At 45.7% G+C, this 15,999-nt stretch overlaps 1 protein-coding gene across 4 annotated transcripts in view; it reads left to right on the plus strand.

Annotated features, from left to right (window-relative positions):
* The window catches only part of LOC146174232 (uncharacterized), a 65,446-nt gene extending 49,719 nt beyond the window's left edge, over positions 1-15,727 (plus strand). For all 4 annotated transcript variants that reach the window (XR_014702212.1, XR_014702214.1, XR_014702213.1 and 1 more), the window contains 2 exons: positions 1,234-1,315; positions 15,441-15,727. Coding sequence is in view for 1 of the 4 variants with exons in the window: in XM_084584739.1 (XP_084440865.1) it covers positions 1,234-1,315; positions 15,441-15,680 (322 nt within the window). In the remaining 3 variants the exon portion in view is untranslated. The remainder of the gene's footprint in view (positions 1-1,233; positions 1,316-15,440) is intronic.
* Positions 15,728-15,999: the final 272 nt, after the last annotated feature.

Consider the following 15,999-nt stretch of genomic DNA (forward strand, 5'->3'; position numbering starts at 1 on the left):
TGTATCTGGTTGTTTTTTTGTTCACTTCCGATTATTTGCCACCATTATAAGAAAGTTGTATCCCATTGAATAACTAATAAATCCAGCATGGCTTCTTTAGAGTCAGAGGCTATTTATTGGCTCTCTTAGTACCTGATATCAAACACGTCAGTTTCCCAATATGTATGCTGCACCGCAACTTTAGCGAAATATATTGTAGCCGTATGAGGAAACAAAAGAGATGTGCCGAAGCTGAAGTTTAAACAAGTATTTGAAGCACTGGAGAATGCAGCTACTACCTGATAAAGGAACGAACTCAAACTTGTCATAAAATATGCTACACGTTCTTAGCTTCACTGGCGAAACTATTCTGCAACGAGGAGGCGTTTCTTGCTTTAAGAATTCATGAATCTGTATATTAAAAAAGGATAGCTGCGCTGGTTGGAGCAGTAAAACAGCTGAATGTTTATCCTTTTTTCTGTCGGTATTTATTTTAACGCGTAATATTTCAACTCTGAATCTATATTGTTTTCACGTGCACGTAAGGGCATACAATGTAGCGTCCGTATCCCACTGCATAACCCCGTTAAATATATATACCCATATGGAACTCCCTTTGCCGCAATTTGAATGGGAATCATACATTAAATTGATCGTCTAGACGAAGGATAGCCGATGCCATTTTGTTTCAAATAAGCCCTGTGATGCTCCCTGCTGCAATGGAATGAGTAGAAGCTTGCTTTCACGAAGCTATAATGGCGGCCACTTCCTTCTACCTGCAGTGCTTCGCTTTACTGCTTGTGTGTTTTCCTCTAAACTAAATTAATAATAAAGCTGCTAGATGCGACAAATCAGACCTTATTCCAAACTAGTTGCAACACAGAAATGAGAACGTTGATAACATAATGCATTTTATATTTTCATCTTTATGAACAAAACTTAAAATGCAACCGGCTGAACCACTTACACCAACTCTAGAGCTAGAACCCTTATCCTGCACACGTTTTTTTTTTTTTAAATGAAGAATAAAGCTCTTCTTTTATTATTATGGACTTTTTACTTTGCTCTCCCTCGCATAAATGCGCAAGTATGACAAATTAGTCGAAGATGTCCTACTGGGTAATTTATTAGGACTTGTGTATAAAAAGAAAAATGACTCTGTCATTGCTATCACTGGACATGATTATGATATATTCAAGAAAACGGAAGAGAATTTATATTTGAATGCAGAAACATTTCCCTTTATTTTTTCAGGTTGCTAGGCCACAAGATGAAACGATATCACGGCGCATTTCTGCTTTTCCTTATGGCATGCCAACATATCAATACCTCTGAGGTAGGCTTGTATTCTGTGTTATCCTCTTTTTCTATCTACACGATGAGATACGTTAAAGCGTTGTGGCTTGGAGTATAAATCATTGAGGAGCAATTCGTTTTTATTAACCTACTCTCCAGTATTATTGAAATATGAATTTTATTTTAAAGGTTCTCTATGGAATACGCCATATAATTCGGATTCAACCTATGTGAACATTTTGGCAAACTGATCAGCGGTATTCTCAATAATAAAACTAATAAATATACCTTGAATATAGTACGGTGCTTCTATAGTGCAAATTTAAACTCGGCATTGTTTAAAAGCTTTGATGCCAACATTGTTCTCTTCTAACGTGTCACTGCAGTATTTATGAAATTAAGTACACATTTGGGTGCATTTACAGATAGACAAATACATTGAGAGGAGAAAGAAACGCCGGTATGATAAAAAGAAAGCCTTTTCGTTGCCTATCCTACACTGGGGAAAAGGATGAGGGGATTGAAGTGGCAAGATAAAAAAGCCAAGGAGCCCATTCACAATTTCTCACTCAAGCTTGTGGCGGTCAGTCAAAACAACAGTGTCTTGTAGGCCTTGAAGGTAGTCGACTGTTTTGAACACAGAACAAGGACTTCATCCACTGTTAAAGGCCTATTTTCACAGACAAGGCTTTCAGCCATTCTAATCCGAAAACATTTCATGCAAAAGCAACATCTAACCCCAAACGGCGCAGCAACGTTTCTTCTCGATGCGCTATGTTATGGTGAAGGATAAAGCGCAGTCCAAGGAGCAATGCTCTGAGTCGGCGGTACGCCGAAAGTGCGTGCTCAAGAGTCAACGCCTGATGCGCACATGCTGCATCAACCTTCGATATAAAGATTCCGTCGTTGTGGGCAGAACGGTCTCCTTCGTCCTACTGGTTATTTACATTTATACCGCAATATCTTATAGCCATTGAAAAATAATCTCGTGGCATTTAGATATAGGGCCGTGGTACAGCAGCGGATCTCAACTACTTACTATGGGACCCGCGGCAGAAGTGCGGCTATGGCAAAAGGGTGTTGGTCTCTGCAATCCACACTGTGGAATTCCGCCCGAACTTAATGTAAAAAAGTTGGTCCCCCTTCAGTCAGGAGGAAAAGGCTCCTCGATGCTGTACAGGTATAGCTGTGCATCCAGCTGAACATGTGGCCTCCGAAGCTACCAGGGCGTTCAAAACGGGCCGATTGGTTACGATATCAATGGCGCCCTTGATGTCTAAAAAGAATACGACTGTCCGTCTCCAAATGTTTTGATCCCGGACAGACGTTAAGCGGTAAACAAAATTTTCAATAGAGGAGCAGCCATGGTGCAACACGGAAAATAAAATTTGAATAAACTTGCTATTGCTTCAGGTATCATTCCACGAGTGTAATAACATTATTTTCTTCATATTGCCGACGCAGCTGCTGAGTGTAACATAACGGTAATGCGCAAGGTAATTCTTACCGTTTCAGAACTATTTCGATATGAACCAAAAATGCATACCAATAATTTGCCACACGTATCAACTTGCCCAATACAATAGTAGGTGGAACACTAACGAAACGTTTTCCCGATATGCTCGTGACGAAGGGCGCCTCTAGAGATGTCATTTCGAGTTGTTTTTACCCGACATCGCCGCCTTGGCATATGCAGTAATTGGCAGCAAGTAGCTCAATGTAGACAGCGATCGAAAGACGTGGTCTGTGGGCCACGGAGCGACGCGAGCTGTGGAATGTCGCTCTCCGCTCGTACCCAGGAGGATAGTTTCGAATTTGTAGAAAACGAGTCCGCCAGCCATGGTCTCACCCAAAGAGTGACAGATCCAGTCTCCTTAAAAGCACCGTCTTTTTTCTGGATAAAGAAAAAAAAACATTCAGAACAGAAACAACATCGGGCGCCACTGCACTGGAAACATACGGTAGAGTTTCATGACAATGCCACATCAAAAATAAAACAGTACGACGGTCGCGGCACGCGGCACGACAAAACACAGCGGCTCGAATAGCTCGAGCGATATGGCCAAGGCATTAACAACGCGTAGAAACATTGCTCTTCGCGTAGCAGCAACGCGCGCAAATACGCCGAAGGCAGGTCTCCGTCGCATGGTCCGTGCACAACCCGCTGGCCCGCCACGTTAGCTGCCGCGCAACTGCTCCTCGCCAGCCTCCTGCCAGGCAAGGGCCTCGAACCTTGCTTCAGACGCCCATATCTACCTTCGTTTTCCGAGCCGATAACATGCCGCCCACATGATTGGCAGCTGGCTCATGCACACTCGCGCTGCGGTTAAAGCAGCAACACCAGTAGCAAAAAAAACACGTGGTTTTAAACATGAAAGGAGCCGCGGGTCGTGCCTTTTCTGCCGAAAGAAATGTTTTGCAACCCAGTCCCACACTCGTCAAGTGGAAATTATTTCTGAAGTCACAACACCAAGAGTAATCGCGCTCAGGAAACATATATTTAGCTATGGCCATTACTGACGGCACGAAATGAAACCAAAATTACGTAGCGCAAAGCATTGGCTGTAGTGTATCTCTGGTTAAACTTGCAAGATTGCGAAAGCAACATCAGCATAACTATGCTTATGTTTTGTTATGGCTAGGCCAAATTGTTTCGTATTGTTAAAGCTTATGCTTTCGTTGAAGAGGCTACAATTAACCGGGTTCTGTGTGAGCTGCATCCACTTGACCCCTGCGAACTTCTTAACCTAATCCGCCCACCTAACTTTCTGCCGCCCCCTGCTGCGCTTTCCTTCCCTTGGAATCCAGTTTGTTACCCTAAGCGACCATCAGTTGTCCTCTCTTCGCACTACATGTCCTGCCTACGCCCATTTCTTCTTCTTGATTTCCATTAGAATGACAGTAACTTGAGTTATGTCTCTGACCCACTCTACACGCTTCCTATCTCTTAATGTTACCCCTACCATTTTTCGTTCCATAGCCCTCAGGGTTGTGCTCAACTTAAATAGAACTCTCTTGGTTAGCCTTCCCGTTTCAGCCCCATAGGTGAGTACAGGAAAGATGCAACTGCTGTATACTTCCCTCTTGAGTGATACCATGGTGATTATAGAATCGATTTATTCCTATTTGATTGGTTGGTTTGGTTGGTTTGTGGGGTTTAACGTCCCAAAGCAACTCAGGCTATGAGAGACGCCGTAGTTGAGGACTCCGGAAATTTCGACCACCTGGGGTTCTTTAACGTGCACTGACATCGCACAGCACACGGGCGCCTTGCTTTTCGCCTCCACCGGAAAGCTGCCGCCGAGGCCGGGATTCGATCCCGCGTCCTTGGGAACAGTAGTCGAGCGCCGTAACCACAGCGCCACCCCGGCGGGGTTATTCCTATTTGATTTTGGTTCACTTTGCATCAAACCTCCATCCTTTGGAGTTCGAGCCCAGTGCTTTACCAACTGGGCCGCGTCCATGACAGTGAAACGCTCTTCATTATTCCGCTTGTCTACAGTAAGGATGACAGCAGAATTCCGCTATTTACAGATATTGCACCTTTCCTTTCCTGTAAACTAATTATATAACGGCAGTGAATATTGATGCCTTCAATAAAATACTAGCTGTGTTCGACAAGGGGCGCGTGATGTACCGTCACGACAAGTCATGACGTCACCAGGCCATTCATGGATATACGAAGCTGACCCCGCCGGTAATCCGATCCAGGTGTCCGTGTGCTGTGCGATGTCAGTGCACGTTAAAGAACCCCAGGTGGTCTAAATTTCCGGAGTCCTCCACTACGGCGTCTCTCATAGCCTGAGTTGCTTTGGGACGTTAAACCCCACAAACCAAACCAAACCAAACCAACTTTCCTTTGCCGCTTCCTCGAACGCCGCACCACACAGCAAACAGACCCAGACCAAGATGTCTAGAAGGCATTATGCAGCAGGTATCAGCGGCGTTTGAAATTGATTTACAGGATATAAAAGGCGCATTATCTGTCACATTTCTCTGCGGACACATGTACTATGTCATAAAGGAAGGCGTGAAGGTGGGAGTGAAAGAAGAGAGGGAGATAGAGGTGTCGCAGTGGAGGGTTACAATCCACCGCGCCTTCTGCCAAGCAACCACTTGGGGATCTGAGATTTAAACTTTCCGGCTCTCCTATGCCGTTCAGCGCCCTCTTTACTATTCTTCTCTACGGCTGACTGCTTACAAGCTGCGGCGGGCCTCCAGCCATCCCCCAAACGACGCAGATGGCGATGCGCAATCGCTGCTGCGTATCAGAGAGGGAGAGAGGGAGATAAAGGGCGACTGTCGTTGAGGTGATGGAGAGCGCGCGGCGGCGGCCCCAGCCGACACCACCGAGATTTTAACAAGGCCTTTGCATCACCTTCTCTCCCATCAGCGAACGTCATGACAAGCGGATGAGCGATGAAGGATCAGCCACTGAATCTGCGCGTACAGCCTTGGGTAAAAGGGCGAGATGGCATCATGTGACTCGACTCAGATTCGCGCTCGCACCTTCATTTGCTCGTACTTTATCGTCATCCGCGCGTCGTGACGTAGGCTGCTGGGGTGTGCAGGCCTTGCCAAGATCTCGGTGGCGACGCCCCGGCGCGCCAGCTGTGCGCCGCGTGACGTCACCCGCTCCTCGCGCATGCGCAGCTTGGCCTTTCCAGAGCTCCGCGAAACAGTTCAGCGACTAGCATAGTGTTACTTTCGTAGTAAAATTCAAGTTCACAGAAAAAAGACGATCAGCGAAGAGTGCTATGTGTGTCTTGCTTTTGCCTTTTCTTCGCAGTTTTCCTTCGCATTCTTGTATGCACCAAAAGGCCAAGGCATATGCCCTTCTGTTATACAATTCATTTTGGATCCAGCTGCTATCTAGAATAGTTGAAAGTGACTAATAAATAATAGTTAACCCGCTCACTAATAACTGGGATTCATAACTGTATAAAGCCAGGCAGTACAGGTTACACTTTTAACGAAAGAATTATCTTTTGACCTTAAAAATCATTTTTATAAAAGCAGCAAGGCTTTCCTATAGAACACCTGCTATGTTTTTTTTAATCGAAATATAATTCGCAGCATTTATCTGCTTGGAATAGTGCTTCATATTTACGTCCAAGCTAACCTTCACCGATAGCTTACATATAGAGCTGGGAAAAATACAATTGGTTCAGAAGGGCCGAGAATTTTTACTGAAATAAATTCTACACGACACTGCTATAAAAGAAGTTATATGCTGATATTTATACTCTCCTTCAAGCACACTAAATAATTTCTTTTTGATAATGTACATCATGCAAGGAAATGTTTTTATGAACACATGCTTATTAAAACACAAACAAGTAAAACAATGTAAATATAAATCACAATAGTCCCGAATCATTCATAATAAAAAGTATCACCTTTTTTTACTTGTAGAAGCCTAGTTTAACTAGCTGTATGCGACACCTTGTAATGCTGTAGCAGAAATGGGTTACTAGCGAGATCTTACGGTGGTTGTTGCGAATCTCATGTATACCTTATTTGCGTAACATGAGGTCAAGAAAACAAGAATCTATTATGTTAGGCAGCGAATTTCATTTTGTTGGCGTGGATGATTAACACTATCAGAAACTGTAAATACATTCGTTGTCAGCTTGGTATACTTCTGATAATGACTCAGGCTAAAGATTTGAGTTTTTAAACCTCTATAATTTGTTGCATGGGAGTTGGTGCGACAGCGATGAGATCAGGGATGCTATTAATGATGGTAGATATTTTGCTGAAGGAGCTCCACTTTGAAAGCCACGCGTTACAACCTGGCTAGGTATGCGTGAAAGAAGCTAGCATGTAGCTGATTTTCTGGTGAAGCAATGACACGTAACAGGCTATTTCTTTTTTTTTTCTTTCTGAAACAGTAAGAAGTAAAGGTATACCAAAGAAAACGCTAATTAGGGAAGTTTAAATACCGTAGACCGAGCCAAAATGCAAAGTACGCTTACCAAAAAGCACTACCTGAAGCGCACGTGTGAAGCGCATCAGATTCACCATATACGCCATCAAGTCGAGGATAGACTATTCGCTGGAGCGGTAATAAAAAAATGAACTGCAGCAGCAAGAGCGACATCGGAATTACGCTATAGACGCTGAATTCTCAGCTCCTCCTGAGACGCGCTTGAGGATATTTTGTTCACAACTCACACAACCCCAGAGGAAATTGTTATTATTGCTACTCCGCCGTCTGCCGAACAACAGTGAGCCGCGCGAAAAATAAATCTTCCGTTTCAAAAGTGCACACTACCAGTTACTACGTGCTAGAACGTAAGAAAACATGAGCTTAGCAGTGCGTGGTGAATCATCAATTTTTTGTAAACAACGGCGTAAAGATTGATACGAAAACAGGCAAATAGGTCAAGATAATACCATTCAGTGGTGATGCAAGCCAGGAGTCACGGTAACAGGAAACCTTTTTTTTATTACTCTAGTCATAATCTGGTCATCTGTTATCTTAAGTAAGCTTTTTCATGCAGCTACATCTTTCTATGAAATATCATCAGAAATACATATAAAACGTCTCTTAACCAAGGCGTTCGTGTCTAAAGTATCCTGTTTGCCTCGAAATAAAAAAAAAACGGTCCTGGAGGACCCAATTCCTTTCAAGTCAACTAAAAGACGCACTCAGAGTTTGCAACACGTCCATGGGATGCGGGCTTGTTATGGCACAAACAACAATGCACAACCTGTTCCCGGCTTGTCGCCTGCAAGCTGCTACCTGGTAGAAGCATGCGCATTATTTTAAGCTCGAAACTTCCAAGACACATTTCCTACAGAACAAGTTTTTAAAGCTGTCTTCTTAAAATATATGGGTTACAGTGAAACATATGCTTATATTTAAAAAACTCTGTTCTATTAGTATTTCGGTTTCGGTTTAGCCACACACGCGTTCATTAAATTAGACAACTTCGTAACAGAGCACAAACGACATCCGTTTAATTTTGGTTTCAGCAGACGACTGACGCCCCAAGCGTCTCTCCGTGGTTTTGTCTTTGAAGCCTTCTCGTCCTGGCTTGTCTGTCGACTCGGGGCTGTCTTGTTTCGGTTTCGATTTTCGCAACACATTCCCCCCCCCCCCCCCCGAAAATGACGTGTCATTTTTCTTCGTTTACGTGATCTCCAGGAGGTACAGGAGTTGGATTGGTCGCTTGAGAGAGGATCCTCCAGGTAGCTTCAGCAGGCACGATCTCACCTTTCCATCTCTTCCCGGAAACAGTTTCTCAATTCTTGCAATCTTCCATTGTTGCCGTGGCTGCAGGCCATCACGAAGGAGTGTCAAATCCCCTTCCTTGAGTGTTTTTTTTTTGGCGTTCATTCTTCTGTTGCACATTTCGCAGTTCCTCGAGGTACTCTCCTTTCCATCTGCACCAGAAGGCTTCTGTAGTCTGCTGGCATCGTACCCATAGTCTGTGAACAGATACGTTGACCTCATCTGCTTCGATTTTCCGCACGCTAGGCAGCGATGTAAGGCGTCTTCCCGTCAAGAAGAACAAAGGGCATAGGGGTTCCGGTTCTTCGGGTTCGTCGTAGACGTGAGTTAAAGGTCTGGAATTTAAGACTGCTTCAATTTCTGCCAGTACAGTTGTTAGCTCGTCGAAATTCAGAAACTTGGATTGGATCACCTTCTTGAGCGCAAGCTTGGCTGATCCGACGAGGCGCCCATAAAAGCCACCCCACCATGGGGCGCGTTTCACTATGAACTTCCATTTGATTCGTGCTTTTGCGACGTAGTCAAGAACCTCTGGTTTTCGGATAGAGCTCCATAGATAAAGGAGATCTCTGTTGGCCTTCTTAAAGGAAAGCGCGTTGTCACTGTAAATGACTCGAGGTACACCTCTTCTTGAGATGAAACGTCTGAGGGTCATCAAAAAGGACTCTGCGGACATGTCTTTTGCGAGCTCTAGGTGCACCGCTCTTGTTACAGCCCAGGTGAATAGTGTGATATAGGACTTGTACAGCGAGTTTTCTCCTTTCACCAGAAGTGGTCCCGCGAAGTCAACTCCTGTTACCTCAAATGGTTGAGCCTCGTTCACTCGATCAGTTGGAAGCGGTGCTGTCACTGCAGTGGCTAGACGGGCATTGTAGCGCTGACAAGTTATGCACCCTTTGATGATTCTTTTCACTACCTGATGGGCTCGAACAACATGAAACCTCTCTCTCAACTGTACCAGAGTATCTCTTGCTCCTCCGTGAATCACTTGCTGATGTGCGTGACGCACGAGCAGTTCTTCCAGTCGATGTCGGCTTGACCGTACAACTGGATGACGTTGGTTGTACAGCTTGCCGCTTTGTTGAAGTCTGCCGCTTATGCGCATGATACCATCGTTGTCAATAAACACTGGAATGTCTCTGAGAGGCGAGTCTGCCGGAAGGCGTTCGCCTTTTTTCACGCACTCAATTTCTCTTTTCAGGTCATCACGCTCAGTTTGCCGTATCCGATATTTTTCGGCTTCATTCAGTTCAACCGCCTTCATTGGACCATTGTCACTGCTCAGACTTCGCAACTTCTTGATGTTTCTAAATGCCCATGCAGTCACTCTGAACAGTCGTGTGGCACTGCTGTATCGATCTGTGTCCAACAGCATGGGAACTTCTGTGGTATTCGTCCCTTGAAGGACCTCTACTCTTCGTCTTTCTTTCTCCATTGTCGGAATGTTCCTTGGAAGCGAAGACATCTGTGGCCAAGCGTTTTCCGTTGCCTTCATCCAGTGCGTTCCTTCCCACTAGGTGGAAATCTCAACCAGATGATCAGCTGTAACTCCTCGAGTCATGATATCCGCTGGATATTCTGACCCTGGGCAATGCCTCCTCGCTGAGGTATCGGTAAGACGCTGGATTTCCATTACGCGATTCTTCACAAATTGCTTCCATTGCGACGGCTCTCCTACATTCCAGTGCAGTGCTATCATCGAGTCAGTCCAGAAATACGTCGTTTGTGGTGGCTCTTTCAGGCTCTTCAGAATGTATTGATTCGGTCTGGCAGCCAAGAGGCACGCCATCAGTTCCAGTCTTGGCAGAGTCAGTTGTTTATTCGGGGCGACGCTTGACTTGCTGATTAAGATGCTCGAAGTTGTAATTCCATCCGCATCTGTAATGAAAATGTAGGCCACTGCTCCGTATGCCACAGGACTGGCGTCAGCAAACACGTGTAGAACTGTTTTGGTGGTAGGCTCGACAGTGTCGGATTTGTAGCACCGCTGCACTTGAACTCTTTCCAATTGGTTTAGTTCCTCACACCACTGCACCCACTTCGTTTCCAGATCTGTCGGTGGGATATCATCCCATCCCACATTTCTCTGCCACAACTTCTGGAATAAAGCCTTTGTCCTGACGATGAAAGGAGCTAGCCATCCAAGTGGGTCATAGAGTCTCGCCGTAGTCTTGAGCACAGACCTTTTTGTGCTTGTACCTGGCTCGGATGGATCGTTTTCCAGTGGGGTGAATGTCAGGTTATCTGTGCTTGGGTTCCATGTCAATCCCAGCACTTTGAGAACTCCCGGGAGGTACCCGTGGTGCCTTGCTTCGCAGTCATCCGCCACAAAGCGCTCGTTCAATGCCGGATTGTTGGATGTCCATTTGTGCAGTTTCATAGATGCCGTGCTGAATATTGTATTCGCTTCTTCATAGTTCTTCAGCGCTTCGTCTTCGTTTTCTGCTCCCGTTAAAAGGTCACCCACATACAAGCACTGCGCCAGTAGCGAATCAGTCTCCGGATAGTCTTGTTCCATTATCTTCAAATAATGCTGGAGAGTCGCTGTCAACAAGAAAGGAATTGCCGTGGTTCCGAAGGGAACTCGCTTCATTCGCCAAGTCTGTATCTCGCTTGTTCCTCCATTTGCATCCGGTTTTGCATGGTGCTACAGAAAGCGCAATACATCTCTGTCGTTCTCTCTGATCTCGATTTGCAAAAATGCCTTTTCAATGTCGGCTACCATTACTATTTTGTGGCTTCTGAAATTTAGTAACAGTGCTACAAGGTCGGCTGTCAAATTCGGACCATTTTCGAGGTTTTGATTCAGGCATTTTGCCTTCTGTCCATGCGATGAAGCGTCAAAAACTACTCGCAATCTCGTTGTATTACTCGTTTCCCGAAAAACCGGCTGAAGGGGCATGTAGTAGATCAGCTTTCCCTCTTCCTTTTTCTCTACTATCGGCTCAGCTATGCCTTCCATGCTATACTGTCTGATAACAACGTCGTACTCCTCCAAGAGGTGAGTTTTTCGAAGGCCGTTTATCAGTTGTTACAAGCGTTTTTCAGCAATTTCCTTGTTGTGATTTAAATCTATATTCTCCTTCCATGGAAGGGCTACCTCGTATCTAGAGCCACTGCGCCTGATATTCTCTTCAAAAGAATCAAGCAGCTTGTGCTCTGCACAGCTATCATCATCCGTGACTCCGGTCGACTCGAGAGTCCAGAATCGTTCCAAGTAGTTTGCAGCTTCTCTCTGGGCAAGTGATACGCGAAGAGCAGTGATTTGCATGCATTGCGAGTCACAAGTCTTGTACCCTACCGGGCCCTGAATACACTACCAAAAGGGTGTCTCTACTGCTCGCAGTTTCCCGTTGAGCTTCTTGTTTCTTCCCGTTACAAGTTCCCAGTAGTGCTCTGAGCCGATAAGCAGGTCTACGTCACCTCTTTCTTTATCGCAGGTCATGTCAGCGGCAGTCAGGGATCCAAGTAATTTTTTAATCTTGAGGTCAGGGATCGGGATCCTATGCTCACAGATTATGTTTGTCTCAAGAACTTCGATCTGATACATCTTATTGTGCGCAGTTAGCGCCACCAGCACTCTGTTAAAATCTCGTTCTGACTGGTGTCCGCCGAACCCACCAACTTTCAGCGTTTCTTTTCCAAAAAATTTACAACCCAGTTTTGCAGATGCTTTCTCCGTAATGAATGACCGTTGGCTTCCGCTGTCAAAGAGAGCACGTAAGTAGAGCGCTTTACGTTCGCCGGCACACACTATCGTTGCTGTTTGTAGCAGTACTTCTCGCTGTTTAGGTATTTCTGACGTAGACTGCAAGTTCACGGGGACAGTCGTCACATCGTTCACATTTGCCTTGACTTTCGGGTGGGTGAATTCCGGATCACACATGGTTGTCGCGTGTCGTCCTGCACAAATTGTGCATCTAATCTTGCTTCTGCACCCGTTAGCACGGTGACCCGGTTTCACGCATCGAAAGCAACGCCTTCCCGATCTTAGCATTTTCTTCGTTTCTTCTAATGGAATGCTAGCACAGCAAGCGGCAGTTTCATGGTTACTCCTTGCAAAAGAAACAACAATTTGGTTTTGCGGTTTGGTGAAGTAGAGCTGCTGATGATTTAAATTTCGTTCCAGCGCTGTTCTTGTTATTCTCTGCTGGGCTGAACATGTTCGGCTTTGACGACTGCTGCTTCGTACTCATACTTTGCTGTGCAATCAGGTTTTCGCGGCTTTGCACTTCAATCCTCAGAAAGTCAACAAGCTTGGTAAGTAATGACAGCGTACCCTTTGTAGCTGTTTCTCTTTCTGTTAACTCTCCCGGTGCGTCGTCGTCCCGCAGCGAAATTCCTCTTCCGGCCGGGCTCCGTGTTATGGTTTCCGACGCCTCCTCCTTCGCCACGGTCCGATGGAAGTCGAGCAATAATTATTTCGGCAGCGCGCGCTGTACGACGGGGAAGAGCAGTGTTCCGTACGTTTCCTGCTCCTGGCCAAGCGCCTGCAGGCCGCGGATCCGAGAGACGAGGGTATCGTATAACCTTAGGAGGGAGCGTATGTCTTCGGCGCTCCGCACAGGCTCGAGGTCCAAGAGCGCACGCATGTGCGCTTGCACGATGGCATCCGCTTTGCAGAAAAGTCTGGTGAGCAGCAATGTGACGTCGTCATAGCACTGCGATGTGGCAGAGAGGCCCTGTATCATTCTCGCTGCTTCGCCTGTCACCACCGTTTTTAGGTAACCGAAATTATCCAAGGCCATCAGGCGGTCGTTTTTTTTTTTTAATCATTTGCTCGAACTGCTCCCAAAATTCTTGCCATGACACTTCTTTGCCGTCAAATTTTATTAGCTAGAGCCTTGGAAGGTTCACCTGCCAGACCCCATTCGTCGTGGCTGCGTCGTTGGGTGGCGATGCTTCTTTCGGCTGCCTCTTTCTTTGAATTTCTTTAATTTCCTCTTGGAGCTTCGCGATGTAACGACCCGGTCGTCATAATCGATAGATTCCTCATAGTCCTGCTCAGCTTCTTTCTTTAGCACTAGCTTCTCGACAGAGGCGTTAACTTCGTTCAGATGGGTCTCAAGAGCGCTAAGTCTCGCCAACAAAACACTGAGTTCTTTTACATTGTCCATGCGGCTCTCAGACAATGTCAATATCGGAAAAGAGGCAGGTAACCTGAGACCGAAGAGCTGTTCTTTTCGCTTTGTGTCGTTCCATGTCGCTGCACTCTGGTAGCACTGGGCGGCGGCTTCGGGGTAGAAATTGTCTTTTTCTTCGTTATTAGTCGCCTCCAGGACTGGCAGTTGTCTTCGTTAGGTCGCGGCGTACATCCCGGGTTTCGGCACCAACTGTATTTTTATGTCGCGTTCGTTAAATCAGACAACTTCGTAACAGAGCACGAACGACATCTGTTCAATTTTGGTTACAGCAGACGACTGACGCCCCAACCGTCTCTCCGTGGTTTTGTCTTTGAAGCCTTCTCATCTTGGCTTGTCTGTCGACTCGGGGCTGTCTTGTTTCGGTTTCAGTTTCGCAGCAATTAGTACTTCGGATTGGTTTTAGCAGTTTAACGTCCCAAAGGGACTCAGGCTATTAGAGTCATCGTAGTGAAGGGCTCCAGATATTGTGACCACTTGGAGATTTTTAATTTGTACTGGCATGGCACAGCACACAAGCGCCTAGCTTATCGCCTCTAACGAAAAGCACCCGCCGCGGCCTGCATTCAATCCGCTTCTCTTTGGGCACATTAGTGGAGTGCCCTAACCACTGCACCACCATGGCAGGGCTCATAATTCGTAGTTTATATTTTGGAGCATGCCGCATTATAATGCTTCGGCATTACGTCAATAATAGGCTAGTCACTTTAGATGGATGTTTTATGGGTGAATGCTGAAGGTGGCAAAACAGGAGGGTGGAGTAGCGCTTAAAGTACCTTTTTATGGCTGGCTTGCACCCGCTAATAACCTAGCGAATGGGTGGCGGCAAGAGCAGAAAGAGTGCTCGGCGTCCCTTGAACTATGAATGTCGGTTGCTTTAGAGAGCCATGTATTTAAAATCTGCAAAAAACGTCTAGTTAATCTGACTAAAGGTGACGAGTGCAATCTGCAACAACGGAGCAAGAGGCGCAATCATTCCAGACACATCTCGGCGTTTGTTGCACTGCAAAGAGAATAATAAATCCAGCTCTCTGCTACACTGAGCGTGAAAAAACCAATATCCTAATATTAATCCGCGCGGTTCAAGCAAAATGTTCAAATTAATAACTCCCCATTCGGCCGAGTGGTGTTGAAAACAGCAAAAATAAAATGGATCCTGTCCAATACAAAAAAAGTGGATGATGATGAAAAGATTTTTTGACATTGGCTTAGATTAAGGGAAGGCTGGTCGGGTCCCTAGTCTGGACACCGTTGGTAAAAGCCGCTGCCCGTGCTCTTTCCACGAGGGTTCGTTGTTCCTGGAGGTCCGAGCTGGACAGAGCCGCCTCCCAGCCTTCCCACGTTGGCTGATTTATTATTAAATACTGGTATTTTGTTGACAAGCCCATACCATATGGTATAAGTTTGCCCTCTGGCCACAAAATTTGCACCGCGCCGAACCGGATTCAGGCTCAATGGCGCGAAGTGTTGCTGGATTATTAAATGCCATAGTTAGTAACCTTCTAAGGTGACACTCTTCTGATTTACTAAGGCCCTTAGCGGGATTCGGAAATGTCTGCCTTTCAAGGCGCAAATGGTGTAATATCTCTGAATAAACCATTCCAGAAAACGTTTTATATTCTGGGTTTTTTACTCTAGGAAAGAGCCGTAAAGCGTTTATTCGTTTAAAATGTCTAACGGAGGAATTTACTGCAGCAGAAGTGTTCTTTAGGAATGGGGTACGCTTGACTAATAGCGGCTGACTGCTTTTTAAACAGAGGAATGTTTGTATTTTGTGCCTGCAGGCGTCCGCTTGCTCAAGCGACGAGGTCAAGGCCACATGCATTGGAAAAGAATATCCGGAAAACGTATGTCCAGATATTCAAAAAAGAAGACGTTGTTCGCCGGGTGAAGAAGTATGCGTGTGTCCAAGAGACAAGTGGAGGCAACCAGGGACTCATAACTGCGTGAATTACAGTCGCTGCTGCGGAGGTAGAATGTGCGGCGGCGGACATTGTCCGCTGGCATGCGGCTACAGCAGTTAATTATTACGTACTGTTTTGATAATAAAGCTTATTATTTGATTGAGCAATTTCTTGCTAGCATCGTAAAATCTCATTTAAGCCTGTGATTGGGAGTGGTAACACAGATGTATACGCACCAAGCCGAGAATGCGTCATGTATTAGCTAGAAAACGAAATGTGGATAATTTTCGACATCTATTGGTGGTGTCACCTTTCACCCATCTAGAGCCCCCAAAGCGGATGGCTTTGGTACCAGCTTCTTGCTTGTTGTTGTTCAAAACCCAAGTAACATGAAGAAATGCTTAATTGACTTTTGAAAAACCAGCTTTCAGTCGGTAGG

The sequence above is a fragment of the Amblyomma maculatum genome, chromosome 11 (assembly GCF_055883805.1).
Source record: "Amblyomma maculatum isolate TAMU_Amacu chromosome 11, ASM5588380v1, whole genome shotgun sequence".
NCBI classification, from domain to species: domain Eukaryota; kingdom Metazoa; phylum Arthropoda; class Arachnida; order Ixodida; family Ixodidae; genus Amblyomma; species Amblyomma maculatum.